Source organism: Passer montanus, unplaced genomic scaffold (assembly GCF_014805655.1).
Source record: "Passer montanus isolate IOZ18808 unplaced genomic scaffold, ASM1480565v1 scaffold10, whole genome shotgun sequence".
NCBI lineage: Eukaryota > Metazoa > Chordata > Aves > Passeriformes > Passeridae > Passer > Passer montanus.
Window position 1 is genome coordinate 3,255,032 of NW_024356505.1, and position 24,898 is coordinate 3,279,929.

At 37.8% G+C, this 24,898-nt stretch overlaps 1 protein-coding gene across 1 annotated transcript in view; it reads left to right on the top strand.

Annotated features, from left to right (window-relative positions):
* The window catches only part of OSBPL10 (oxysterol binding protein like 10), a 108,760-nt gene that overhangs the window by 50,611 nt on the left and 33,251 nt on the right, over nt 1-24,898 (top strand). The window contains 2 exon segments of the mRNA XM_039713609.1: nt 12,191-12,401; nt 20,914-21,074. Coding sequence (XP_039569543.1) covers nt 12,191-12,401; nt 20,914-21,074 — 372 coding nt within the window.

Consider the following 24,898-nt stretch of genomic DNA (forward strand, 5'->3'; position numbering starts at 1 on the left):
CATTTAATAAATGGCAATTTATAAATTAGGGATAATACAGTACATATGAGAACTACATTCGGAGATTGCTGCAGCATTCATTTTCTTAAGCAGTTGTAGAGAAACCAGGATTATTCTTTACAGTTATTAAAACATTTAATTACATTTCAAGTAAATGGTAGGTTCCCAAGGGATCCTGAGAGAAGTTACATTTGAAGGGAATTCAGTCTCCAGTTTCTGTGTGCCTTCAGAACTGCCACTTAGTTCTGCTTTATGTACAAAATTCAACCATTTTATGTGCACAAATAAAACAGCATAACATCTCGTACACATATGTGCATTTTTTGGAAACTACAGGGTTGTTTTCTTTCACAACTATAGCACAAATACTGCAGTAGTTTAAAATCAGAGTTCTCAGTTTGAAAATGAAGCTTTAAAGAAAGCATAATTCAGTAAATCTTTTCTTGGATGAGGGTATCACATCTCATGGTTTTGTTTTCAGTGCAGGTTTCTGGGTGGCTGGCTGATGCAGCGGTGATTTTCACAGCAAACCCTGAACAAAGGTGACAAGGGGCACCTTCTGCAACTCTGTAACGCAAATTACTGCTTCCAAGATACATGGGCCATTTTGTTAACCCACACTTACATGCTATTTTTATTGAATTAAGTAGAAAGTGTTTTTGAATGTTCTCAGTGGTAATATATGACAATGTAATATTAGGTGGCTAGCAAAGTTTCAAATACTAAGTACAGAAAGTACTGCTATAAATGCCCTCAAGAAGAAAGTAACCATAGAAATGGCTCATATATTTTAAGCATAGCATTAAATTTACATTATTATACACATTTATTGAGAGCTTACTGTAATCTTCAGTTCCTTGTGTAGCACTTAAAGTACTGAATGCTACTCTAAGAAATGCAGGAAACATTTAAGTTTACAGCACATGCGAATAGTAAGCACTGTAACTCTTAGTTATTTGACAGTGACCTGATCTCTGACAACTTTTGCTGCATGTTCTTACTGTAATGCTTGTCTTGCAGGTGTTGAATGCTTTGGAAACTGTGTTACAAAGGTGCTTTTCAGCAGCTGCTTACCTGCTTCTTGCCTGCAATTCTGATTTCTGACAGTATGCTTTTAAAAAATGGCCAGTAAGACAATGGCTAGCAACATCTCATCCAACAAGCAAACCTGAACTACGTCTGCCCAAATATGACATATGCTTTAAAGTAGCATTTAAGAATATAATAATAATTTGAAAAGATTTGCCAAATCTGACATACGCTTTAAAGTAGCATTTAAGAATATAATAATAATTTTAAAAGATTTGGAGTTATTTTTCCCAGAACCAGATATTCTGACAGAAAGCTGTGCCTCCTTGAAGCTACTCATGTTGAAATGTGTAATTTATATTCAACATGGCCTTTTCTCTTCTGAAGACTAATTTCACTCAAGTCCAAACCCCACCTTTTATCGATTGTGTCCTGTGTTGCAGTAAACTGATAGAATTTTCCTGTGATTGCTTATGTTGACCTAATGGCTAGCAGCAACATTTTCAGAGCTCTTTGGAATGCTTGAAATTCAAAAATGAGCCTAAATTCCTGATAACCAAAATATGCTTTCCAGATCAGGGCTGTAGCTGTTAAATTCAGCAAAATGATCCTTCTGAAGTGTAAGGAAAACTGCTACTCAGAAAAGCCCACAGAATAACATCTGCCTATGAGTAACGTTTAATGACAAAAAATAATGACTTTGCGAGGTAATTTTTGTAGTAAAATTGCATAAGAATAAATTCCCACAAAGTTCTTTTTATAAACTGCTCTCAGTGCTGTGTTGTGTGGTTTAAAATAGAACTGTGTGCTTCCTGCTTGGCTAGATGGCAGCCAGCTGCCATCCAAGATTTACTGGAATTTGTGCACTCCTTCCTTTTGCTTCTCTAATTTTTTGTTTCTGGATTACTGAAAGCAACTTGACGTGGGGGAAACAACCTTGGGAGCTGCTTTTTTTCTTACCTTTGATTTTTTCCTTGAGATCCCAACTCTGTGTTCCCATTGAGTTGTGTTTGACAGTAAAAGCCAAGTCTCAATAGATGGCTTTTATGTCACGTGTTACCCAGACACATGGAGTATTTACAGGGAGCTCTAACACAACAGGGAAAAGAAGAAGATTGTAATGTCTCCTGCAACAGGCCCTGATGCGCTGACACCTCCATCCAGTGGCAAAGTGACCAGTGCTAGGTTGATACTGGTCATTTTGCAGAAAAACAGCTTACTCTGATTTGTGGGAAAACACAGTGGCCATTGATACAATTTGTTTGAATCACATGCTTTCACTTATGTAGTTCTTATGGCAGCCAGCTCTTTCTAAAAAGATTTCACTTTTCACCTGAAGACTTGTGGAGTGATTCTGTGAAACACTCCAAGACAGCTGGCACTATCAGAGGAGTTTTATTTTTCTCTAGTGTTTTAGTACTTTGCTTTGTTTGTAAATCTTCCTCTTTGACAGGGAAAATTTTGTGAGGGAGAAGTGTTCTCCTTCAGATTTAGGCAGCAAGAAGGTATTCTCAGAATCATGAAAAGATTTTGGGAGAATGAAAGGAAAAGCTTCCCTCCCCTCCCATTTTTTCCCCTCCTATGTAATGAAGCCACTCACAGAAAGCTGAATATATATCAGAGATTAAGACTAAAAACATCCTCTAGTTTAGAAAATCCAAGATTGCCTGTCTACTTAAATATTCTCTGGCAAAATCTGAACTTTTTGTCCTAGTCTGTCTGCATGGACACAAGGTCTTTTCCTTACCCCTGCCCCAGTTGCCTTTCTATCATTCAGTAGCTCATTTCTCAGGTGAGGAGGACAGATTGAATACAGAAAACATGCATTTAACCTTATGTCTGGGGTTGTCATGTGTGGTAAGGAGGTAGCAAAGCGAGGCAGTCCATTTGTTTTGGCCTGACATAGGTGGGCTGTTTTGCTGAGATGTCTGGAAGCATTCTCAGGGAACTGTTTTGATCCTTTACTAACCATTTGTGTTGCGAGGGCTGTGAAGCTCTCTGTGGTGTCTTTCTGCTTCCCAGGTTTAAGAAGTGGGCTTCCTTAGAAACTCAGAACACTCAGATTGTCCTTGGGAGTGTCTTGCATCCAAATCAAATGTCTTCATGAATACCCAGAGAACACTGACAATTACAGATATCATATATTTTTGGTGTTTGGAGATGGATCTGTTAAATATATCATGTCTTTCATTCTTCTGAACAAAATGATGCTTTTGTAAAACAGGTAGTTAAGTTAGGTCAGCTCCCTTTCTTGCTGAGCTTCTGCCTATTTTAGAGGGAGGAAGGGAGGAGCTTTCTCTCATATACCTGAGTTGCAACCAGCTGAAAAATTTCTTGCGTGGGAAGATTAGTTTTCCTCCTCTGCCACTGCGTGGAATGTTGAATGCTTCTAGACCATTCAGCAAAAGAGACCTGTGTCCCCCTTTTCCTCTCTCCCTCAAATCTGGTAATTTCATGGACTAAAGCAATAGTATTCAGACCTACAAAATATGAAGTCTTACTATTGTAGCTGTGCAACTAGTAACAAGGAAGCTTACAGGTGTGATTAATAAGCTATTGGCTAGTAGGCCAATGAGAAGACATCTGTAGTTCATATAATGATTAATGAATGTTGTCTGTGCAAAATAGAATTGTTTTATATTGTAAGGATATGCAATAAATGTCCAAGTTGCAGAATTTGGAGATACAAAATAGGAATCGAATGTGCAAAAAAAAGGAGTATAGTTCCATGTTTAGTATATTAAGAAATTAGCTAGCCAATTCAAAATATTCCTGACAAATGTAGGTAAGAGCTGCTCTCTGGAGAGTAGGTCCTGTGCTGAGTTCTGTGGAGAGCTCCTAGCCCCCAGAGGTGCTGATGGCGACCAGTGGGATAGCAGCAGATTGGTAAGAGAAGCTGAGAACAGGAAACAATTGAGCCAGCCTGCTTCCTCCACTCCCTGTTTTTGTCTTAGACTTGGCTTTTAGACTCAGTCCTGATGACATTTGATGTTTGCTCTCTAAGGTTTTCCTCACAAGGAACCACCCTGTGGAGCGTGTGGTGAGAAGGCTGAGCACAAAAGCCAAAACAAAACCCCAAAGGAAATAATGTTTTGTTAGCTGAGACAATGAAGATATGTAGCAACTGACTTTTCAGTTTTTCCCCTAACAGAGATTGTGGGTTCCTGGTTAGGGAAAAGATAACAAAAATAACAGATTGGGGTGGAGAGAGCTTGTTTTCATTCTCTTTTGAGAGAAAAAATTGAATGGTGAAAGCAGAGGCAGGGGCTAAAAAGAGAAATGTGCTCTGATGATTAGCTTCCATCCTGATTGTCAGAGGTATAGTTCTGTTTGTTCCATCACTTTTTGTGTCTCTGTCTGCAAATTACATGCTAAATGAAAATTAACTTGCTCCTTTGAAGCTTTGTTGATAGGATGTATGTGTCTGAGCCTTAATAACTATTATATAACAAGTCCTTCCAATTTTAATGTTCATTGTTTGCTTTGTTAAAATAATTGAGGTCAAGCTGGCTGCTACCCTGAGGTGATGATAATGGAGACTTTAGTGCTTATTCCCGGTAATGAGAGGGAAGCAGTAATCAGGGAAGGACAGCTGATACGGATGTCATTATCTGGTTCCATCTTTCCAAGGCGCTTTCAGAGTATCTCACTTGGTGTTCTAGGATCCTTCCTTAAAACATTTTTTGCCATTAGCATAGTAATGTTCGCAGAGGCTACTGTGGGTCTTACTCCAGATTGAATACTTGTGGGTAGAATTCTTTCCTGTTTACAGTTTAAGGAGGTTCTTTTTGGTCCAAAGGTCAGGTTTTATTGCAAGCCAAGTGTACAGATGCAGTGGTCATCTGGTCTTGTACCTGTTTCTACACTAGACACTTTAAAAGCTGAAGTGCAAAATTATCTTGATAAGAGATTTCTGTTAGCTATTGGAGTACTTCCAGCAGCAACCTCTATTCTTAGTTATTTCATCTTAGTTATATATTAAGCTGTGATTTTTGCCTTCCTGGCTTGCATGCTATAGATGGAATCCCATTGCAAGATCTGTTATGTGACTCTACTGAAGAAAAGAGTGAAGTCTGTAAATCCTCATCAGAAAATTTCTTTTGTCAAGTAATAAGATGGAACTAGCAAGTAACCTTGAGTAGTCTGAGAACTCTTCTCAGTAATTTAAGTCAAGGCAAAAGTTCACTTCCTCTGCTGTGGTTATCCTTAACTCAAAGCAACAGAGCATTAAATTTGAAAAAAAACCCCACTTTTACTGAGTTTGTATGAGTTAACCTTCATTTGCCAGATATCTCGGTTGATGAGGTATACTTTCTGAGCTGATGATTAACAGTATTTACAGTAGTCTTGCATGTGTGTTGATGCTCTTTCCTTTTTCAGAATAAATAGTGGAAAGTGGGCAAGTTTAATGGAAATAGTGTTGGATTTGTGAATATGAGCTGAATTGGTAGCTAGTGTGTCCAGTTAGTGACTGGTGTGATTGCTTTAGTGACACAGGAGTTTCAGGCATCATTATCTTGCATTTTGATGTATTCTTGATAGATGTATGTGTGTATATATACACACATATATTCTACTTATACCGGTTGTTTTAACTTTTGATTTTTACCTATGACAGTTTTTTGGTGTTGATGAAATACAGGTCAAGACTGCAGGAGGAGTCCTTGCTCAAGGTCAGAATTGATGACTGTGTTAGGTTCATGTGACAACACAATATATCACATTTACAGTGACATAAAAGGTTTTTGTTTCTTGTGTGTGCACTCTTCTGTTCTTCATTTGCTTTTAAGAAAAAAAGTGTTTTCTAGAAAATAAAAGAAAAAAAGTCCAAACTCCTGTGAAACCTGCATGTTTAACAATGGTTAAATGTCCTCACTCATATATCACTTGTGACTTATTCTAGAGCAGTTTGAAAAGCTGGTCTCACCTCCTGTCCTTTCCCAGTGTTTTCTGAAGAGTTATTTTTCTGCTACTATTTTCTAAAAAGCAAAAAAACCTAGTATTTCCAGAAGGTGTGTGTGTGTGTGCGTGTGTCAGAGAGAAAGACTGTGTTTTCATATTAGAAAAACCCACCCCAAATGAAGCACCAACCAATCAAATCCTGCCAAAAAAGAGTGCAGCAGCAAGCTGGATGTTTCCCAGTCTTTAAAAGCAGTAAACTTCTCACAAGGACAGCTTGACTTAGAGTTTTAAGGAAGTGATGCATGTTGCATTTCTATTATTATTAAAGTGTCTAAAGGTTTTTCCACAGAACTGTTTGTTTTTACAGATGCTCTGTTTTTCATATAAGCGCTTTTTATTGTGTTGTTTATTTTCTTCTGTTTTTAATAACTGCTTTCAACTTGCATGCAGTCAATAATGGAAAGGATTTAAAAATAAAAATGACTGCATTAAATCTTTCAGAGGAATTGCCTACAGATAAGTCGTCAGACCATGTGCTGCTGGCAATGGTGCACAGAGATTACTACAGTAGAGAAAAAGTGTTATTAACTGATGGAGCAGAATGTCTCTTTCATGAATGATTTCTAGCATATCACAGCTGAGCTTGATGATACAGAATTTGTGTGGTTTTTCAGTGCTAAAACAACGTTTTGTTTTTTCTCTGGAGTGTTTTGGATTTTTCCTCATGCATGGGTAGGCACATCTTAATACTGACTGTAAAGGATTCAATTATGTTATCAACACTATTTAAACAACATTTAAACAAAATTTAAACTAAAATTGAAATTGCTCTTATGTGTATCAGATTGTGGCTGGCACAGTCTGAAGACAATCTCTCATGTTTTATATTTTAGGAGGGTAGAATGATCTGAAGCATTTAAATCATTATGTAGAAAGACAGGATTGGTGATGCTACTTGTTTTCATGGCTAGCTCCACATGGCCCCTGTGACAAAGGGAGAGTGTCTGCTTGCCCTCTGAGGTCATATGGCTGATGTCATTCTTCCTTTGAGGAACCTGAAGTCACTGTCTTGGGAGGTGCCCCTGCGGCAGCTGTGGATTGAGTTTTACAGATGCCATAAAGCTGGTGTTTGCTTTAGGTTGTTGCAATGCACTGTGTTGCTTGGGCAAAATCCTGTAGGATCAATAATTCTGGAAAGAAAGATGTCTGGTAATATACATCTGTCCTAGACAAACAGACTTATGTCTGGTAATCTTGGAGTCTGGATAACAAAAGCATTTAAAATAAAATCATGTCAAAAACAATCATATGCTCTTACATTTAGGTGTGGCTATTCAATTTTCTTTGTTTGAAGTTTCTGTTTATTTTTGTTGTCAGATGGAAGGAAAAATCTTGAATAGAGATTATTATTATACTTAATAATTTGGAATCTCTCCCTTTCTCTTTTTAGTTTCAGAAACAAATTGAAGCCTTAAATCAAAAATGGCATTCAGATTTTTAAAGATGATTTCTCTGCATGGGAAAGAATAATGTATCATCTAGTATTTTAACAAAATGTTCAATTCCTGTATTTTTTTTCTTTTATCATGGAAAATAGCACTTCAATTTTAAATTTTTACTTCCTAATTTAATTTTAATAACTAATTTTAGCTTATTTACCACATGAAAGGATGTTCTTTCATCTTATTATGTCTGAAATAAATTTCTATGCAAACCTAGGGTATCGCAAGGCTTTTTCTGCTTATCTTCCACGTACTGTGGAAATAACCCTGAGAATTAGTAATTTCTACTTACCGTTTGTTTGGATGCTCATCACATAAGTGTTTGGTCTCTTGCCTTATGGTGAGCTATGTGTTGAGACCAGGAGGTGCAGTTCCAGCTGTGAAGGGGTAGGTAGTAGTTGCTGGGGCTGGGTTCACACAGGATGTTAAGATCAGCCCAGGGCAGCAACAAAAGCTGTGGACTGTCTGTCTTGGAGCAAGTGGTAGGGAGGGCATGACCTAGAGAGGAAAGCATCGCAGATGTTTCCTGTTGTGTTTGGACATTCACGAGAGGGTCATTGGATGGCAGGTTTCTTGGAGTGTAGTGTTATTCAGGAGAATTTGTTGGCTTTGCATGGCAAGGCTTTGGCATGAGAAGGGCCACAGACAATGGCTTCTGTGAGAAGCTGCCAGAAGCTTCCCCATGTCTGACAGAGCCAAGGCCAGCTGGCTCCAGGATGGACCTGCAGTTGGCCAAGCCCATCAGCCATGGTGGTAGAGCCTTTGGGATAACAGATTTAAGAAGGGAGGAAAAACTTCTGCTGCCGGAGAAGAGAGGAGTGAGAGAAGCAACTGCAGACACCAAGGCCAGTAACAAAGGAGGGGAAGGTGGTGCTCCAGGTACTGGAGCAGGGATTTCCCTGGAGATTGTGGTGCAGCCCATGGTGGAGCAGGATGTCCTACAGCCCATGGAGGCCCGTGGTGAGCAGAGATCCACCTGCGGCCTGTGTAGGACCCTGCCAGAACAAATGGATGCCTCAAAGAGGCTGTGACCCCAGGGGAAGCTGAAACATTTGCTGACAGGACTTGTGACCCTGCAAAAGACCTGTGCTGGAGCAGTTCATGCAGGCCTGTTTGCCATGCTGGATGAGGTGAAGAGAGCAAGGAGCACGGAGTGGCAGAAACAATGTGTCATGAGCAGGCTGTAACTCCCCATAACTGTCCCCCTGTGCTGCTCTGGGGAAGGAGGTAGTGAAACTGGGAATGAAGTTAAGCCTGGGAATAAGGGATGCTGGAGGAAAAGTAAGATTTGGTTTTGTTTTCTCATTGCCTTGCTCTGCTAGGTACTAATTACACTGATTTCCCTGAATCCAATCTGTTTTACCTGTGAGTCCCCACTGTGCTGCTCTGGGGAAGGAGGTAGTGAAACTGGGAATGAAGTTAAGCCTGGGAATAAGGGATGCTGGAGGAAAAGTAAGATTTGGTTTTGTTTTCTCATTGCCTTGCTCTGCTAGGTACTAATTACACTGATTTCCCTGAATCCAATCTGTTTTACCTGTGATGGTAATTGGGTGACCTCCCTGTCCTTATCTTGACTCCCCAAACCTTTTGTTGTTCAGCCAAGGAGGGGAAGCAGTGGGCACTGGGTAACCAGCCAAAGTCAATCCATTACAAGGCAATACCTGAGAGTTTCTGACAGGCTAAAAGGTCTGAATTGCCTTCGTGCTTCAGGAGCAGCTGTTGATTGGGAACACTTGTCATCTCCTTGTTCTCCTGAAGCAGAAGATGGAGAAAGAAGCAAACTCTGCATTTGAGCTGGTGTCTTCCTAGGATGAGGTTTCCTCTTACTGAACATTTTGCAGTTAAGTAAATGAAGACCTAATAATGCTAGATATTTGCACACATGTAATTCAGGTCTTTTAGTGTACATCTATCATAAAGTTGTATGTTTGACGTTTCAGTGCTTTTCTGAGAATGTGCAGTTGTTTAGTGATATTATGAGAAGAATATCTAGGTGAAGAGGAGTTGTCAAATCCAAAACAAGAGTGGAAAGAGAAATAAGTTCATATTTGGTGAGGAAATAGGGGCAAATGCCCTTTGTTGTTGTTACAAGTAGAGATCTACTACTTTGAACTGTCTGTATTTGCAAATGGGAAGGATGGAGAATCATAAAGTGCTCAAATAACTCCATGTAAGAGCGAAGTAATTCAAAATTAGGCAAATTATTTCACCTTGTAAAAGGAAAGTTAGAAACTTCCCTTTCTCAAAGTCAAAGCTTTTCATTATCAATTTGAAACAAGCGTAGAGTGCTAGTAAGTCAAGCATTTTACCTCTCCTGTCCTGGGAAAATGCAAAAACCAGACCCACCAGTAAGACAGAGAATGATGCTATAACTGCATGAGTTAGTGGCTGTCCTGTTAAGGGTTAATGTGTTTAATAAGTTTCATCTTGTATGGTTTGGTGTTTTTGTGTCAGCTCCTCCTTGATTTACTCTCTGTAGAAAAGCTGCATTTCAGCTCTTCTGAAATCTTTTGTCAAGGTCTTAAAAAAAATTGGCAAACATATAAAAAAAAGTTCAGTTATTTCAATAATATATGTAATTTCCTTATGCTTTTTGCCATTGAGTTGATCTGTCACTTTACAATAGGGGAGATTCTTCATCTTTGTTTGGGGCATTCAGCACCTTAAACAGTGTGGTTATGATCAGAGTATGAGCAGTAAAAGTTTAGCAAGTTCTAGTACTTTGAATCCTACACAGAAGTTGCAGTTCCAGATGTCTTCTGCTGTGTCAGGTCCATAGAGCTGCTGGTATCACAACTATAACATGAAACTAGCTAGCAAGGAAAAGCTGAATCAAAAGGCTGCTGTAAAACTGTCTTAGGTCAAGTAGAAAACAGTAAGACTTGGACCAACACCTTGTTTTGGATAAAGGTAGAATTAGTCTTTGATTTTATTGAAATTTCTCCTAATCTGGGAAGAATACAGCTGACAAAGCCTGTAAACTTTTGGGCTGAGTGATAGCTGCAAACATTCAGTTAATTTTCCAAATGTTTTCTGAACTCCCTGATGAGTTTGTCTTATGCTCCTGTCTAATCTGCAAAATAATAGAGTCCTTCATTAAGGGGAAGGGGAAAATTAAAATGTTTGCAGATTTCAAAATTTTGCTTTTGGTTTTATTTTTTATGGAAGCAGGTCTGGGATTTGTAAGCTGTCGTCCCCCCCCAAAAAAAAAAGTAGGAAAACTAGTCACTTGGAAATGAAAATAGAACATTTCTGTCACTGTGAAGTATGAGAAAGTCAGGTTTTCAATTTCACACTCTTATGCAGGATGGGAAAAGGAGAGAAGCGGTTTTCCATGCAATTATATTGTTTAGTCTTCCGGGGAAATGGTCATCTTTTTTCTCCTGGCTGTTCCTTCTGTTTGCCTCCTTGTGCTCTTTCCATGGAGGAGGAATACTTGCATTGCCTGGGATTGATTCTGTGATTTCCTAAAGCTGCATATTGGAGATGTCTGTGTCACGTTCTGACAGGTCTTGTTTTCTGCCAAAGGAAATTAAAATTGTCTGTGCCTTTTACTGAAGTTTTGGCCTCTGTTTTAAATGTTGATTATTAAAATGTCATGTTAACCTTCAGCAAGGCATTTGGCTAAATTTACAAACTGCAACATCATCATCTTGTGTAATTCTAGTCTTTTTTTGCAAGAGTGGTTATTTAATCTCTGAGTTCAGTTTCCTTTCTAGCTTTTTTAGTGCACTCAACATATATTTTTTTAATCAGTCAATTTACAGTAATGTAGGAAGGCTGCAGGAAGCACACAATATTGAAAATATAATAATGATAATAAAAAAATAATGAAGTTTATAATACATTTTTACAGTACAGTAGTGTGGACAAATGGAGCTTGAATCTTTGTTTATTATGATGTCTTCAGATACATTTTTTCTGAAAACTTTGGGTATCTCAAATGTAGACCTGTAAGTTTTTGCAGCAAGTTTTTTGCAAGGTAAGTGTAAGAGGCTTGTAATTTGCATATATGATTTCCTGCAGGCTGCAAAAATGGAGAGAGAAATTTTGAACATATTCTTTTTCTTTTGGCTTTAGGATTTTGAAAGCTTGCCAATTTGCTTAAAGAGCAGCCTGCTCAAATACTGTTTTCACCTGCTATACAAGGAACCCTTTAATCATCATCTAGATGGTCCAAACTTAGAAAGAGGTTAACTTTCTGCCTGACAGCTTGTATTGGTATTGGATATTAAATAAGTACTCTAAGTTTGCTTCCTATGCTAACGTCTGTAAACTTAAAAATTACTGCATTTTCTAAAAACAGGTCCTTAGTTTGAGGAATGGGTAATGCCTGTTCTTAAACTGTGATGAGATACTTTATGTAGGAAGGGAGGAGGGACAGTGTAACTTCCTTGGGTGTCTCAGATCACATACAAAGGCAAGAAAATCTAAGCCTAAATTAATAATGGAGAAGGAAGTAGAATTTTCTTACTTTTCCTTACAAAGACTTTCAGAAAGTATGAGTCACTATTAAACCTACTGTGAACCTACTATTTTAAGAGACTATTTTCTCTAACATAGTCTTGACATTTTTACAGGCCTTTGGTAGTCTCAAGCCCTTCGTTTTTGTAGGTGAGTATGTGGTATGTTTGGATCAGAACATTAACATCCATTTGTGGTAGTTCTTCACATTTAGTCACTATTTCAATCCATAAGAATTTAACAGCTACATAGTGATATATCCTATGACAGCAGATGTTTTTGGACCTTTACAGATCATGAGTCAAGCTGAAGGACAGCAGAAGAATCTTGTACAAGCCATTGAATCTCTCCCAAATTCTGGGCCTCTTACTGCCTTGGATCAGGACTTGCTACTTTTAAAAGCTACCTCTGCTGCCACCCTGAGCTGCCTTGGAGAATGCCTGAGTCTACTACAGCAAAGCATGCATCAAGTGGGCCAACAGCATAACAGGACACTGTCATCAGGTGAGCACAAGCTCCCTTGGGTATTGTTTCATGTGCCTTGGGATGTTTAAATAAGATATGAAGCAGGCAAAATTAACCATTCTCAGAGAAGCAAGTTGGGATGAGCTGCTGTGACCTTCTGCAGCCTCAAGCACTCTAATTCGTTGCCTAAAAAAAAAGATGCAAAATGTATTACAGTCAGAATAGAGAAGAAAAATAGGTGGTCCTGAGTTTTCTCAGGGAAATTGGCCCTGAAGACAGCTACAAAAAAAAAAAGGGGCATGGGGAAAAGGTATATATAAACTATATAAACCTACATTGTTAACAACAGTGTGGAACCACTGGTTGTTTTGGTTTGCTCCCCCTCTTTTTTTTTCTTTTTTTTTTAAAATATATAAACCTACATTATTAACGACAGTGTGGAACCAGTTTGGTTGTTTTGGTTTGCTCCCCCTCTTTTTTTTTCCTTTTTTTTAAAATAGATTTCAATCTCAGTACAGATCGTTTGATAAAAATAATGCTATGCAGTGCTACAGTGAAAATAATATTTCTAGTTTTCTGCGTGGAAGGATGCTGCTAAGGTGGATTTATTTTTGTCTGTGGTTTTCTTTGAGTCTGGAAAGAGTTCTCCATGCTTTAAAAAAAAAAAAAAAAGTGAGAAGTTTTATGAGCTTAAAATGTGAGTGTGATACTACAGTGAGCTCTGCAGGCATGAGCCTCTCAGTCCCTATTTATGTTAGTTTTTCCAATTCACCCAGTTCTGGATCTGTCCATAATATTGGAAGTTGGACCTTGAACTTTCTGGGAGGGTGGTTAGGATTTTCCCATGCAGAAGCTGCACTGCCAAGTCTTAAGAACAATAGCAAGTGTTGATGTAAGAGAAGCAGCAGCGGCAGAACTCTGGATACAGGGTGGCTTTTTGTGTTTTCTTCGGGTGCTTCCGAAACAATCCCCATCAACCTGCCCTTACTTGCGGTAGGTTCACTGCAGGGCAGAACAGGCCCTCAAGGCTGCTGAGATGGTGGGACAGCCTCTGAAGCATTCCCATTGTGAGGAGAGCAGAAATGTGAAACGGTTAGTTGGGAGGCAGGAAAATGATACAAAAGTGGTTCTTGGAAAAAAACCAATATTAAAACCTTTTGACACCTGTCCTATGGTACGTGCTGACTTTCCCATATCCAGATGCTGATCGGTTTCATAAAGGAACATGATTTTTAAAAAATTACCATTTTCTTGTAGAAAATGCAAACCTCCTTTGTACTTACCTAAGTAGTAATGCTAAAGTGCATTGAATTAAAATATTTGATATAACTTTATTTCAGAAAAGAATAGTTTGAAACAGATGAAAAGCAACTTTCAAAGAAAAGTTACTTTCTAGTTTCAAGGTCTCAGAAGGTTGTTTTTCATCTTGATGTCATCTCAGTGAACTGTCAAGAGATAGATGACTTGAGGTGCACAGGTCCTTGACTCTGTGTCCACATAATCTTCTCTTAAATCTGTCCTTGTTTTGACTTGATAATGGTTTTTGAGGATCTATGGACAGGAAGAGAGAAAAGCAAGCAAAGCAATAGTAATTGCTTAAAGGGAATCACCTTTTTTTTTAAAGGAAAGTCATGACTATGAAATACTGAATAATTATAAAATCTAATAAGTATTTTGATTTGTTCTTCCTAAGACTGTAAACTTGCACGAGAATCCTTTCAGGAATCAAAATTATGTAGCACTGGTTCACACTAGCATCTTTGGTGTAACTGTGAGAGCTTGAATGCAAGCAGTTAATTCTTCAGTGTGTGTGTGGCCTTATTCTTTGCTATGAAAGTTAAAAAAAACAACACTAAGAAGAGCTCTAAAAGCTGCTGAAATATTTAGTCTCTTCTCCCTGACTGAAATGATTTTTTTTCGCTAGGCCTTATTATGCAACACAGTTGCCTGAAAGAACCTGGCCTACAAGTCTTGATTACTGATTTTCCTGCACACTTAATCTTTTCCAGGGGTACTTTGATAGACTTAATGTTTGTGCTGAGTTGGTAGAGTTTCAGAGTCATCAAAGCTGCATAAGCTCATACCTATTCAGAATAAAGCCTTTAAGTAATCCCCCAGCAAACTAATTCTGAGAGATGATCTAGTTCATTTTGATTGTGTCCTCCAGGTGAATTATTTTAATTTTATACCCAGCAAATACAACAGAAGATGACCTTTTCTGTCACTGTCAGGTGAAAATGACTTTTTTTAGTTTAAAACCACGTGCTCTGGTGGTAGGAATTCTCAAACACCTTGCTTGTGAGATGTCATGGTCCTGTGCAATTTATTGCTGAATGTTTCCACTCCAGTGCTGGCTCATTACCTGCTGTGTGGTGTAAAGATGCTAGTGGGGATTTTGGGGTAGAATGCATAGATAGAGACAAGATAGGAATTTGATAATTTATTTTCTTGCTTCTAGCCTACAGTTCATGAAAGCAATCCAGTCCAGGCAGGCAACAGTCTTCCTTGTGTGGAGTGTGAGAAATACTCAACTGCTTAGCTGGGGTAACTTGAACCTACTACCCCTGAGTTTCTTTCCTTCAGCATCCAAAGCTTTCACTATTATGCCATAAAGAGAGAGAACTGCCTTAAAAGTAGATCTATATCTACTTAATCTGTACCTTTCCTTGTGTCCTTGGGGTCTTTATACACAATTGTGCAAGTTTTACTGACTTCCCTGGAGGCCTTGCAGTCTTACTGCCTCTAAAGCAAAGACTTAAAAGTGGCTGAGAGTTTCTGACCTAGTACTTATGGAATGCTCTCATGAAGATTATAATAAAATAGTCACTATTTTAAACAGACACTGACATTTATTGCTATAGACAAGGAAAAAAAGTGTCTTCTTTCTTTTGATGTAAATATTTTTGTTGCTTTGTTTCCCAGTAATTAGAGTAGAAAAAAATCAGCATTTGCTGTAGTGGAATCTTGTCCAGAATCTACAATTATGTAGGTCATGACTTAAAATATTTTTATGGCATCCTTTCTAATGGAATAGTTTAAGGATGACATGATTTTTCCATTTCATGTTTCTCACGAATTGTCAGTCTTAGACCTCAAACCTACAAGCAGACATGAAGATTAAACTGGAGCCTTCAATCTTGTCTTGAAGGCTAGTCAATGATTTTTTTTATTTCTACTCTGAAGCTTTCTGGAAGGGTTTTTGTGATTGTCTGTTTGGGAAGTAAATCAACAAGAACAGTCAGTGAAGCAAAATCCTGTCTGTGTTTCTACTTTTAAGTAAAATTAATGTCAGAATAATTTCTAGCTGTTGTTATTAAAGGTATATGCATTGATCACTGACTAAATGTTTGTAATTTTTTTTTCTTTCGTTGAAAAATATTCCAGAAAAGGGTATTATTAGCTGAAAGTGTTGGTTACATGTAATGTGAGTTGAGGATAAGAGATTGCACCTTTACAAGCTTCTTTGTGTTTGAGAATTACATTTTTTTTGGTAGGATGGTGGAAAATGTCAAGGCCTTTCTTTTTGGCTAGGAATGCCACCACTTAGGTACATCAAAGGTACCTTCTGACAGGCTTGAGTTTATTTGGCATGCAGACAAAGAGTGGGTACCTTTGAAAATAAAAATGTGGAGAAGAAACTTTTGTCTTCATTTCTAACTTTAGAAGTTCTAGTGCTATTTTTTTCCAGCTCTGTGTACAGCCTTTGGCAGAAGAATATCTCCAGAGCCTGTTGACTGCAATTGTTAACATTCTTCTCTCCCAGACTGTGAACAGAGCAAACTTGAATGTTTGTTCTGATGTAGCTCTACCAACGTATGTTGTGTTTTAGATCTGGGTTGGTTTTTTTGTTTTTTTTTTTATTTTTTTTATTCTGGTGTTTTGGCAGACAGAATCTTCTCCTGTAGTAGCAGCCTGCACAGATCAATCCGTTCTTTTAATCTGCTTTTCATTTTGGCCATTCATTTACTGAATAAAGCATCTTCCTAATAGGAATTCCCTCCTATATTTTTCTATCTCTTCCTTGCCCTTTTTTCTACACTGTAGAACATTTCATTTTTCTTATGATTTTTTAAAAACAAAAACCGAACTCATCCTTACTGTGGATTTTCTGCAGTTCACTTTAATGTGCAAACGCTGCTGATTTTGGGTCCCATGGAAACAAATGGATCAGAGATGATTCTGGAGTTGGGGGCAGGATATACTTGAGCTTTTTATTCTCTATTGCCTCCTTTTTGGAGAAAATAAATGGATAGGAAAGACAAAAAGTAGATGCTTTCAATTTGTTGACAAATGACCACTAGAAATTCTCTTGCAGCTGATGACAAGAGAGAAAAATGAGTAGACAGGTAAGTCCTTTTTTGTGCTTAAATGCATGTGGAGAGGGAAGAGTGAGGAAAGAAAACAGCAGTACCAATTCTTTGTTACTGGTGTACTTTACCAAGTTGGCTTGGCCAGTCAGTTCTCCATTAACTGCACCCTCCCCAGCCTTGCTTCTGTCAAGAATAGCCAGAACAATTTCCTGTTCTGTCTAAAGGCTAATGCATTATTCCTTACATGTTCTTCTTTCGTTGGAAAATAACATTATTTTCTAGTCCCCACACAATATTAGCCAGTACAATCTCATGTGAAAAGCAGAGATGCAGCTGCCATTTGCTGTTGGTGGTTCAGTGTGCTGTATGGATTCAGCAGAAGGACCAAGCTGTTGCATCCATCCCTGGCAGGGGAAGGAATCCAGGTCTAATATTGGTTTCTCCTCAAGTCCTACCACTGCACTGTTAGGGGATATTTGCTAGAGTATATTTACTCATGACATATTTAAAATATGTCATGAAAGTGTGTTAAATAGATGTTTACAATTGTGCCCGGGAAAAAATGTAGGGTGTTTTTTGTAGTCTCCCAGGCAAGACCAGAAGACTTAAAATTTGAGAGGTTTTTGTTATGGAATTGAGATGGGTGTTAAGCATATTTCATGCATCAATTATCATGCGAAAGTGAGTTTGAAGATACATCAGGTAGCCAGAAAATCAAAACCAACAAAAGAAAATTATCATCTTTGCTTAACTGAAAAATCTCCTGTAAACCTTCTGTTCAGAGAGAACTCCCCCCACTCCTGCAGTGTGCACCTGTAGAAGGGAAAGATGTTTCTCCTGAGGGCATTTTTGTGGTACAGCCTACTGTGCCCTCTGAAATAGATGTTTGTGAACTGCAGCACTGCTATAAGGAAAGGATAAATAGGTTGTGTCTGGATGCTGTGCTTTGCTTAGGTACAAGTGTTCTCATATGCCTTGCTGCATGTTCATCACAGTGGCAGCTGCTGTTGAGGAGAAGTGGGAAGGAAGCTAATTTTTGGTTATGTTCTATAAGAACTCTTTTTTTGTATATATATATATGCTGTGAACTTTCAGAGGAATCAGACTTGGGTTTTCACTCCTGGAACTACAGAACCAACACAATGCAGGTAGAAGAGATCTGGCTGATTGTACTAGTTGTGTATTTGGGGGTAGGTCCTTTCTAATTTTTGCATCATTTGCTGCAGAAACAGATGTTTTGTTTTAATTAGTGTAGTGCTTTGCATAGTCTTAAAGCAAGTAGTAAAGTAGTTATGTAAAAGTATTGACAGCTGCATAATTTGTGACTGCCTTTCTGGCAAATTCCTTTAGAGCTCTGAAATGTATCAAAATAGATTAAAATTTACCTTTCTGTCAGCTGTCTTTGGCCATGACTGAGAACAGAGAAAAAATCTGTCTTAAGAAAACGCAAACCAGTGACAGCAGTTTTCTCCTATTTGCATCCGACTCAGAAGAGAAACTTTCTCATGTTATGCTTAATTTTCATAGATATATTTTTAAAGTCTTTATAAGAAGAGGGATTGAACTAGTGATAGAAATTTTTTGAGTCCCATAAAGGGCAAAGATGGCAACTCTATTAGAGTGGATTGAATGATTTATAGATGGCAGCTCAGTCTGTGGAGAGTAAATTCCAGTACAACAACTGGATTAGATATGGCACAGACAACAGCTGTGCCTGTACTGTTTTGTGATAAGAGTAATTTGTCCTAGTGCAGGTGAGAACATTTTGGGTATTTTGAAAAACTGAAGAAAACCCTGAAAAACTGTCCTGAAAAGTTTTGGAAAACTCATAACCTGAGTAAAGTAGGAGCCATATTGTTGTGGCCTTTCACTTTCTACATAGGGATTGTATTCTAGTCTGAGTTGATTTTAAGATAATTTCTGATGAATTCTCTTATCAGAGATTGCTTTTGCCTGAAATGTGAGCTGCTGTATTAGATATATGGCAGGTCCCTGGGGATGATAGGAGAATGCTGACATCTCAGAGTAAGATTTGTAGATTAAAGATCATCATGGGTTACCTGATGGCGCTTTGAAACTAGGTGGAAATTTTTTTTCAATTCGTTCAGAGAGATACTCTTTATTTGTTTAGATTTCTGTGATGTGTGACTTAATATCTTTTCCTGCATATTTCTCTTTGGCAAAGCACTCAAATTCCAGATGCACAGTTTAACAAAACAATTTTTCTTATATGCAAAGTGTTGAGGAAATGAATGTGCTTTAATATAATTTGGACTGTAACTCTTGGCATCCTGTTGGTGTTTGCTTGGTCATAATGTATTTTTAAGATCTGTTTAAAATTTGATTAGGCTGACAAGATTTGTTGTTTTGTGAGGGTAGCATTGCCCTTGATACAGGAGAGAAAACATGCTTGCCTAGATCTAACAGTTTCTATTTCTCTTGGAGACTCTAAAATGTGCAAAAAAATGCAAAGGCCTTTTTACAATGTGTTTGCACTGAAGAGGAAAACCAGTATAGTGATTTTAAAAACATGTTTGTAATGATGAAGTAAATGTTCACACTTTAAAATTTTCCCTGAAGTGAGGTACTTCTTCATGTGGGAGCTTTTTATTATGGTTATTTACATAAACTAGATTTTAAAAAAATCAAAAATAATTGTTTACAGTGAAGGCCAAATAGATTGTTTGTACAGAGTGAAAATGGATAGCCCAAGGAAATGATGGGATGACATATTTTTAAAGATTGGCATAAAGAGAAGTCAGTTCAATTTTTTTTTAGTGTCTCTGTAATAGGAAAATATCAATAGTAATCCATTATTCAGCTTCTTTGACAGAGAGAAACAGAAAACTAGATCGAGATCTGTTATTGCAAAATAATGAAGAGTGAGAAATAATTTGACAGCAGAGCCACAGAAATGTTCTTCCTTTGGCAAGAGGAATTTTGTGTAATTGTATGAAATACACATTTTAAAAAAGAAAAAAAAAGCTTGATTTTTCCCCTGTTGGTTACTCAGATATTTGAAAATAATTTTTTTAAACTACTTGCTAATGCTTTCCTCATGATTTCTTCAGCAAAAGGTGGCGCCACAAAAGCACCCTAAGCAAAGCAGATCTGAACTCCTGCCATGTCTTCATAACTTAGTGCCATTTTAGATGAGAGGAATGTTCTGTAACTGTTTTGTCTCTGGCATTTGGTAAGAGTTCAGTCAGCTATGGGATTTGTGGCCCATTTTTTAATAATGGAAGTGCTACTGTAACGCTATGTAGATAGACTCTCCACATCCAACCATTTACTTCTCTTAGGAGGCAGTCTCTGGTAACCCTGGTGATATGGGGAGGAGAAAGTGCATGTTCTTTAATGTACTTTGTGTTGCTCTGCATCATCTTAAAAGTTTGTCAGTGGTGAGAGGAAATCCTCCCTGTGGCACTAATTGTATATTCATTTATAAATTATGGTAATGAGTGAAGAGCTGTGATTTTCTTATCCATATCTCTATGTTTTATAGCAGTGTGTAATTAATAGCTGAAATTTTAAGTCCTGTGCTGAGGGCTAGTAATTTCACTGTTGAGACTATGTTTTAGAGCACTTAGGGAGGAACAACTGTGCACTTGCCTTAGCTGATCGTACTTTCTGTCATGGCATCCTTAAATACAGAACCATCCAGGAAATCAAGTGCCCCCAGAAATAAGGGTTGTTCTGATGCCAAGTTTTGTTTGATTCATATTTAATGTGTATCTTTCTAATGAGACCTCTTTTAAACTGTGATCTTGGTACCAGTAAAGCATTTTAGAAAAAACTTTTAGTAGTACAGACAGAAATAAAATACAGCTGCTAGGCTTAAAACTTTGATTTCAGGCAGAAGAAATGGAGGGTTACTTGGATAACTTCATAACTATGAAAATAGTGGGTAGAGAATTCTTGCTTAATTTTCAAGGTATGCCAGAATTATGCAGTCTGGTAGTAGGTCTAAGTAGGTCTAACTTTAAAAAAAAATCACAGAAAATTTGCCTGAAAGATGCTTACTTTGGTTATTTAGAGTGTTTCTTGCTTCCAAAGGCAGGGATATCATTTGAGATACAGCATAAGCTAGTTCAGAAAGTACAAGATAATTTTTTACTGAAGTAAAGCTGTACATGGAAGCAGAGAAGAGATAAAATTCATTTAGATCAGTAGAATGGTGAGGTGAATGGAGGAAATCTGTAATCTTTCTCTCATAAGCTGATACCTATTTTCTGCTTCAGATGGTATCCTGGGATGGCCTGGGCCCAAGTCACACTCCACAGAGGAGCTGAAAAACGGTGCCCTCAGCTCCTTATCATCTGCTAGTGCCAACATTACGTGGGCAAGTACCATAGTACCATCTGCAGCCCAGGATGCACAGGCACTACAGCCAAACACTGAGGTAAGCGTGCTTGGTCTCTGTAGAGACCTCTGTTGGTTAGATGCAGACCACGTGTGATGGTGGATACTTTCATTGATAAATTATTGTATTTTGTCTTGATAGTGTACTCTTTGTTTGAAGTTACTTTAAACAGTGAAGTGAAAATGATAAGTTTCATGCAAAAATGCACTCCAGAAACTTGAAAAATATGTTAATGATATTGTTCTGTGCTTTTACTTCTCTGAGGTGCGTGGGTAAACAAACTTTGGCAAGTGTACAGTTTCTTTCCTAATCTTAAAAGCAATCAACAGACTGTCAGTACATGTTTCTATCCTCTGATGCAGATAAAAGCTATTTTTTTTATTTTTCTTTCTGGTTTGAGATAGACAGGAGACACTACTTGCTTGCTACTTGCTCTTCTGTGTTGTTGTTTTCTCTTGGGTATCTCTTGAGTATAGCTGACTGTTCTTTGGTTTGAAAAATGATGTTATTTCCTGATCCCTTTTCCTGTTAAGTGATTACGGGCAGAACTTGTTTCACATCATCCTGCATCAACCAGCTGATTTGTGCTTTTGTGGCATTTGCTTGGTAAAGGGCAGTTCTGAAGTTCAGAAGCACCCACTCTTTGAGGAGACTCACAGCTGCATATCAGACATCTGATGCACTGAAAATCTCTCATCATGACAAACTTCTCCAGCTTCTACTGTCTGCTTCAGTAACCAGTCCTGCCCACAAGGAAAACACTTCACTCTGAGACCCTAGAGATTATAGGGCACCTGGAGCATGTGAGACCTGGAGAACTGAAACAAAGTTTTTGAAAGAACTGAAGAAACTAGTGAATGCTCTGGGCAATTGGAATGGCTTAAATTAAATTACATTGCTTTTAACAAAATATGTAATGGCTGGAGACATCAATAAAGCTGTTTTTCCAGTTCTTTTGTAGTATGTTGAATTGAATGTAGTTCAAAATAATTCACAGATAAACTAGGTTTTTTTTTTAACATGTTCCTTTGGTCCTCTGTCCTTAGAAAAGAATTTTGAATTCTGTTATTCCTAGTGTCCATTTACCAAAATGTTTAAATTAATGTAATTAGTTTTTATTAGGAAGCTGTGCAATTCCTTTTTTCAGATAAGCCAAGTGTATTTTTTTACAATGTGTTTTTAAGACAAGAGCATATTTAAGGGTATTGTTTTGGGAGTCACTACTTACTGAACCACTGAAATCTGTTTCATTAGGGTTTTTTTAGTTTTTGTTGTTATTCTTTTTTATTCTTGATCATCCACTAAAGCCAAATGGGATGTGGAAGCATGAACTTTGCAGCAAGAACATAAAGAGCAGTAGCCGATTTTACTCACATTAAGTTATCATTTTGCAGTTGAGTTGAGCCATTTATGACATGTTTTAAATGACAATATTTTTTTATGAGTCCAATCCCTTCCTGTTCATTTGCTGATGAGAGACACTGATTTGTATGCATGGTTTGAGGTACTGCTTTGCTTGTGGAACTCATGATTTATTGAGAAGGGAGTACCCTTGAAGAGGTGAATAGAAGCAAGGAAGTGTAGCACTGTTTCTAGTACAGAATCCTCAGTCTTTGTGAGCAGTCTTCCTGAAGTCAGCAACCTGCATTTGGAGGCCCTGAGGCATTAGCCATTAAAAAAGAAGAAAAAGAGGTGGGGGCAGAAAGAGAGTAAGATTTTTAAGTTACAAAACTATCAGCTCAAAATGGTGTTTTTGCTAGAAGCAGTAAGTAGTAGTTTGTGGATTGGTGGGGCAACAAGAAGCAGCTGGAATCTGACATGCAATTTTTGTTATGTGGTAGTAGAGTTTAATGAGCAGAAATTTGGATTTGCGCCGAGGAAGTGGCTTAAACCAGGATTCATTCCTGGAAGTTCTTTAGAAACCTGCATCTTCTCTTATACAGAGTTTGTGTGTATGGTGCTGAGATTGATACTGTTTGGTCTGAATTGGAAGGTTTTTTTAAATGTAGCTGATATACTTTTCAGTTTTAATCATTTTGTTAAACTTTTTTCCGAGAAACTTAACGTTCTTACCAGGGTAACTGTTATCTGAGCCAGGTAGTCACTCAGGAGAGTCTGATCTGGCCAAATTTGTCAAATATGTTTGATTTGCCACAATTTAACAGTTCTTGTGCAAGATGTAATCATATCTTTAAATATATTGTGGCCTTGTGTGTCCAAGGCAAGTACCTAGATCTGGCACTGAGTAGACACTTTATTTTCAAAGGTATAAAAGCACTGACTGTGCTAATTACCTAGCATGTATAATAATACATAAAAGCAAATTAAAATCAACTTGTTTGTAGTCCAGATACTTTGTTGTTAGTAACATTAGCAGAGAATGAGAAAATGCTTCTAGGATGCCATTACTTGGCATTTTGACACTGAATGCCCTTTCTTTTTTTTTTTTAATTTATCTGAGAACTTCTTTTAGAAGAAAAGAGGAATCCACAAGTGTCATTCAAATGAAGTTTATTTGTCTTAATGATTTTCTTTTTAAGAAAACCCATCTAGGCACTAGACAATCTTGGTTTCTTGAAGAAACTGCTGAGGTATTAATGGGGCTCAACTTTCCAAATATACCTGCCAGAAGAAATAAGCCTTACTTTTGCAGAAGTTATGAGAGTGCTAGTTCCTTTATCAGTGCTATCAAAATTAATTCCACTCTCTTCTTTGACTGGTCTAGATTTTCATTAAAAGAAAAAGAAATCTGTAATTTCATGGTATAACCTCTATCTCTGAGTCAGAAGCTATACCCCAAAGGAATGGGAAAGAGCTTTCTGACTAACTCTGTGTAATATAGTAGATGGACCATCCAAACAAATTGACCTCTAGTCTGAAATGGAAAATGCCATTCAATGGCTAACCTTGAGGAGCAGCAGACTCAGCTGCTTATATTATGGAGTGTTATTTATAAGGCAAAGGTAATTTTAGGAATGTGGATCAGCAGTGATGTTAAGAAGAGAACAGAGATGTTGTGTTGGGGCAGAGGGGGTTGTGGGTGCCTGCTGAGGAATCTCTCCCATCCAGCTGCCTGCCAGTGGCAGCAGTGTCCTGGCAGCATGAGCGGATGGCTGAGTGTGTTTGGTGATAACTGTGCTGATTCTCAGCACAACATGCAGACACTTTGCAGCTGTGTAGCAAGAGGCATCATTAAAATACCAGGATGGGTATTTATATGTTTATGAAGAAGTGTGTGGATCTTTACAATTCCCTGGAAGAACAAGGTTCATCTAATGTAATTTTCTTTGAGTACTTAAGCATTCTTGAGGAATGTAGAAAGTTTTGGAGCTGAGTTTTGACCCATAGGTGACTAAAGTAAAACTTTTCTTCTTGGTCTGTTATACTGTCAGGGTTTCAGTAATGCAGAGTTTCTTCTCTGGTGAAATAAGGTAGAAGCTAAAGATTATACTCTTTAGGTATTATGTTGGTGTTCACTTGTTTTAGTTTATTTAGGGTGTTTCCTGCTTCCAAATGCAGGGATATCGTTTGAGATACTGCTTAAACCAGTTCAGAAGAGAAAAGATTTTGTGACAGAGATTATTTTCTTGTGTGTTCCTTGCCTATCATTCTTTTAGAGTTGTGATGTAGGACAGCATGAAGTTAAAGCCTATTATCTTTACTGAAAGAAATAACCTCTGAGAGTGAATTCCCAAATCAAGCAATTTTGTCTCTTATTTGCCATATTGTTTTTAATGTTTTATAAGTCTCTAAATTTTAGTTAGCTTTTTTTTTCCTGTCCACCTGAAACATCAGATGGAAGGGATAAGGGCTGAGCTGCACAGAACTATCCACAATCTAATGATCGTTGATGTAAAATGCTC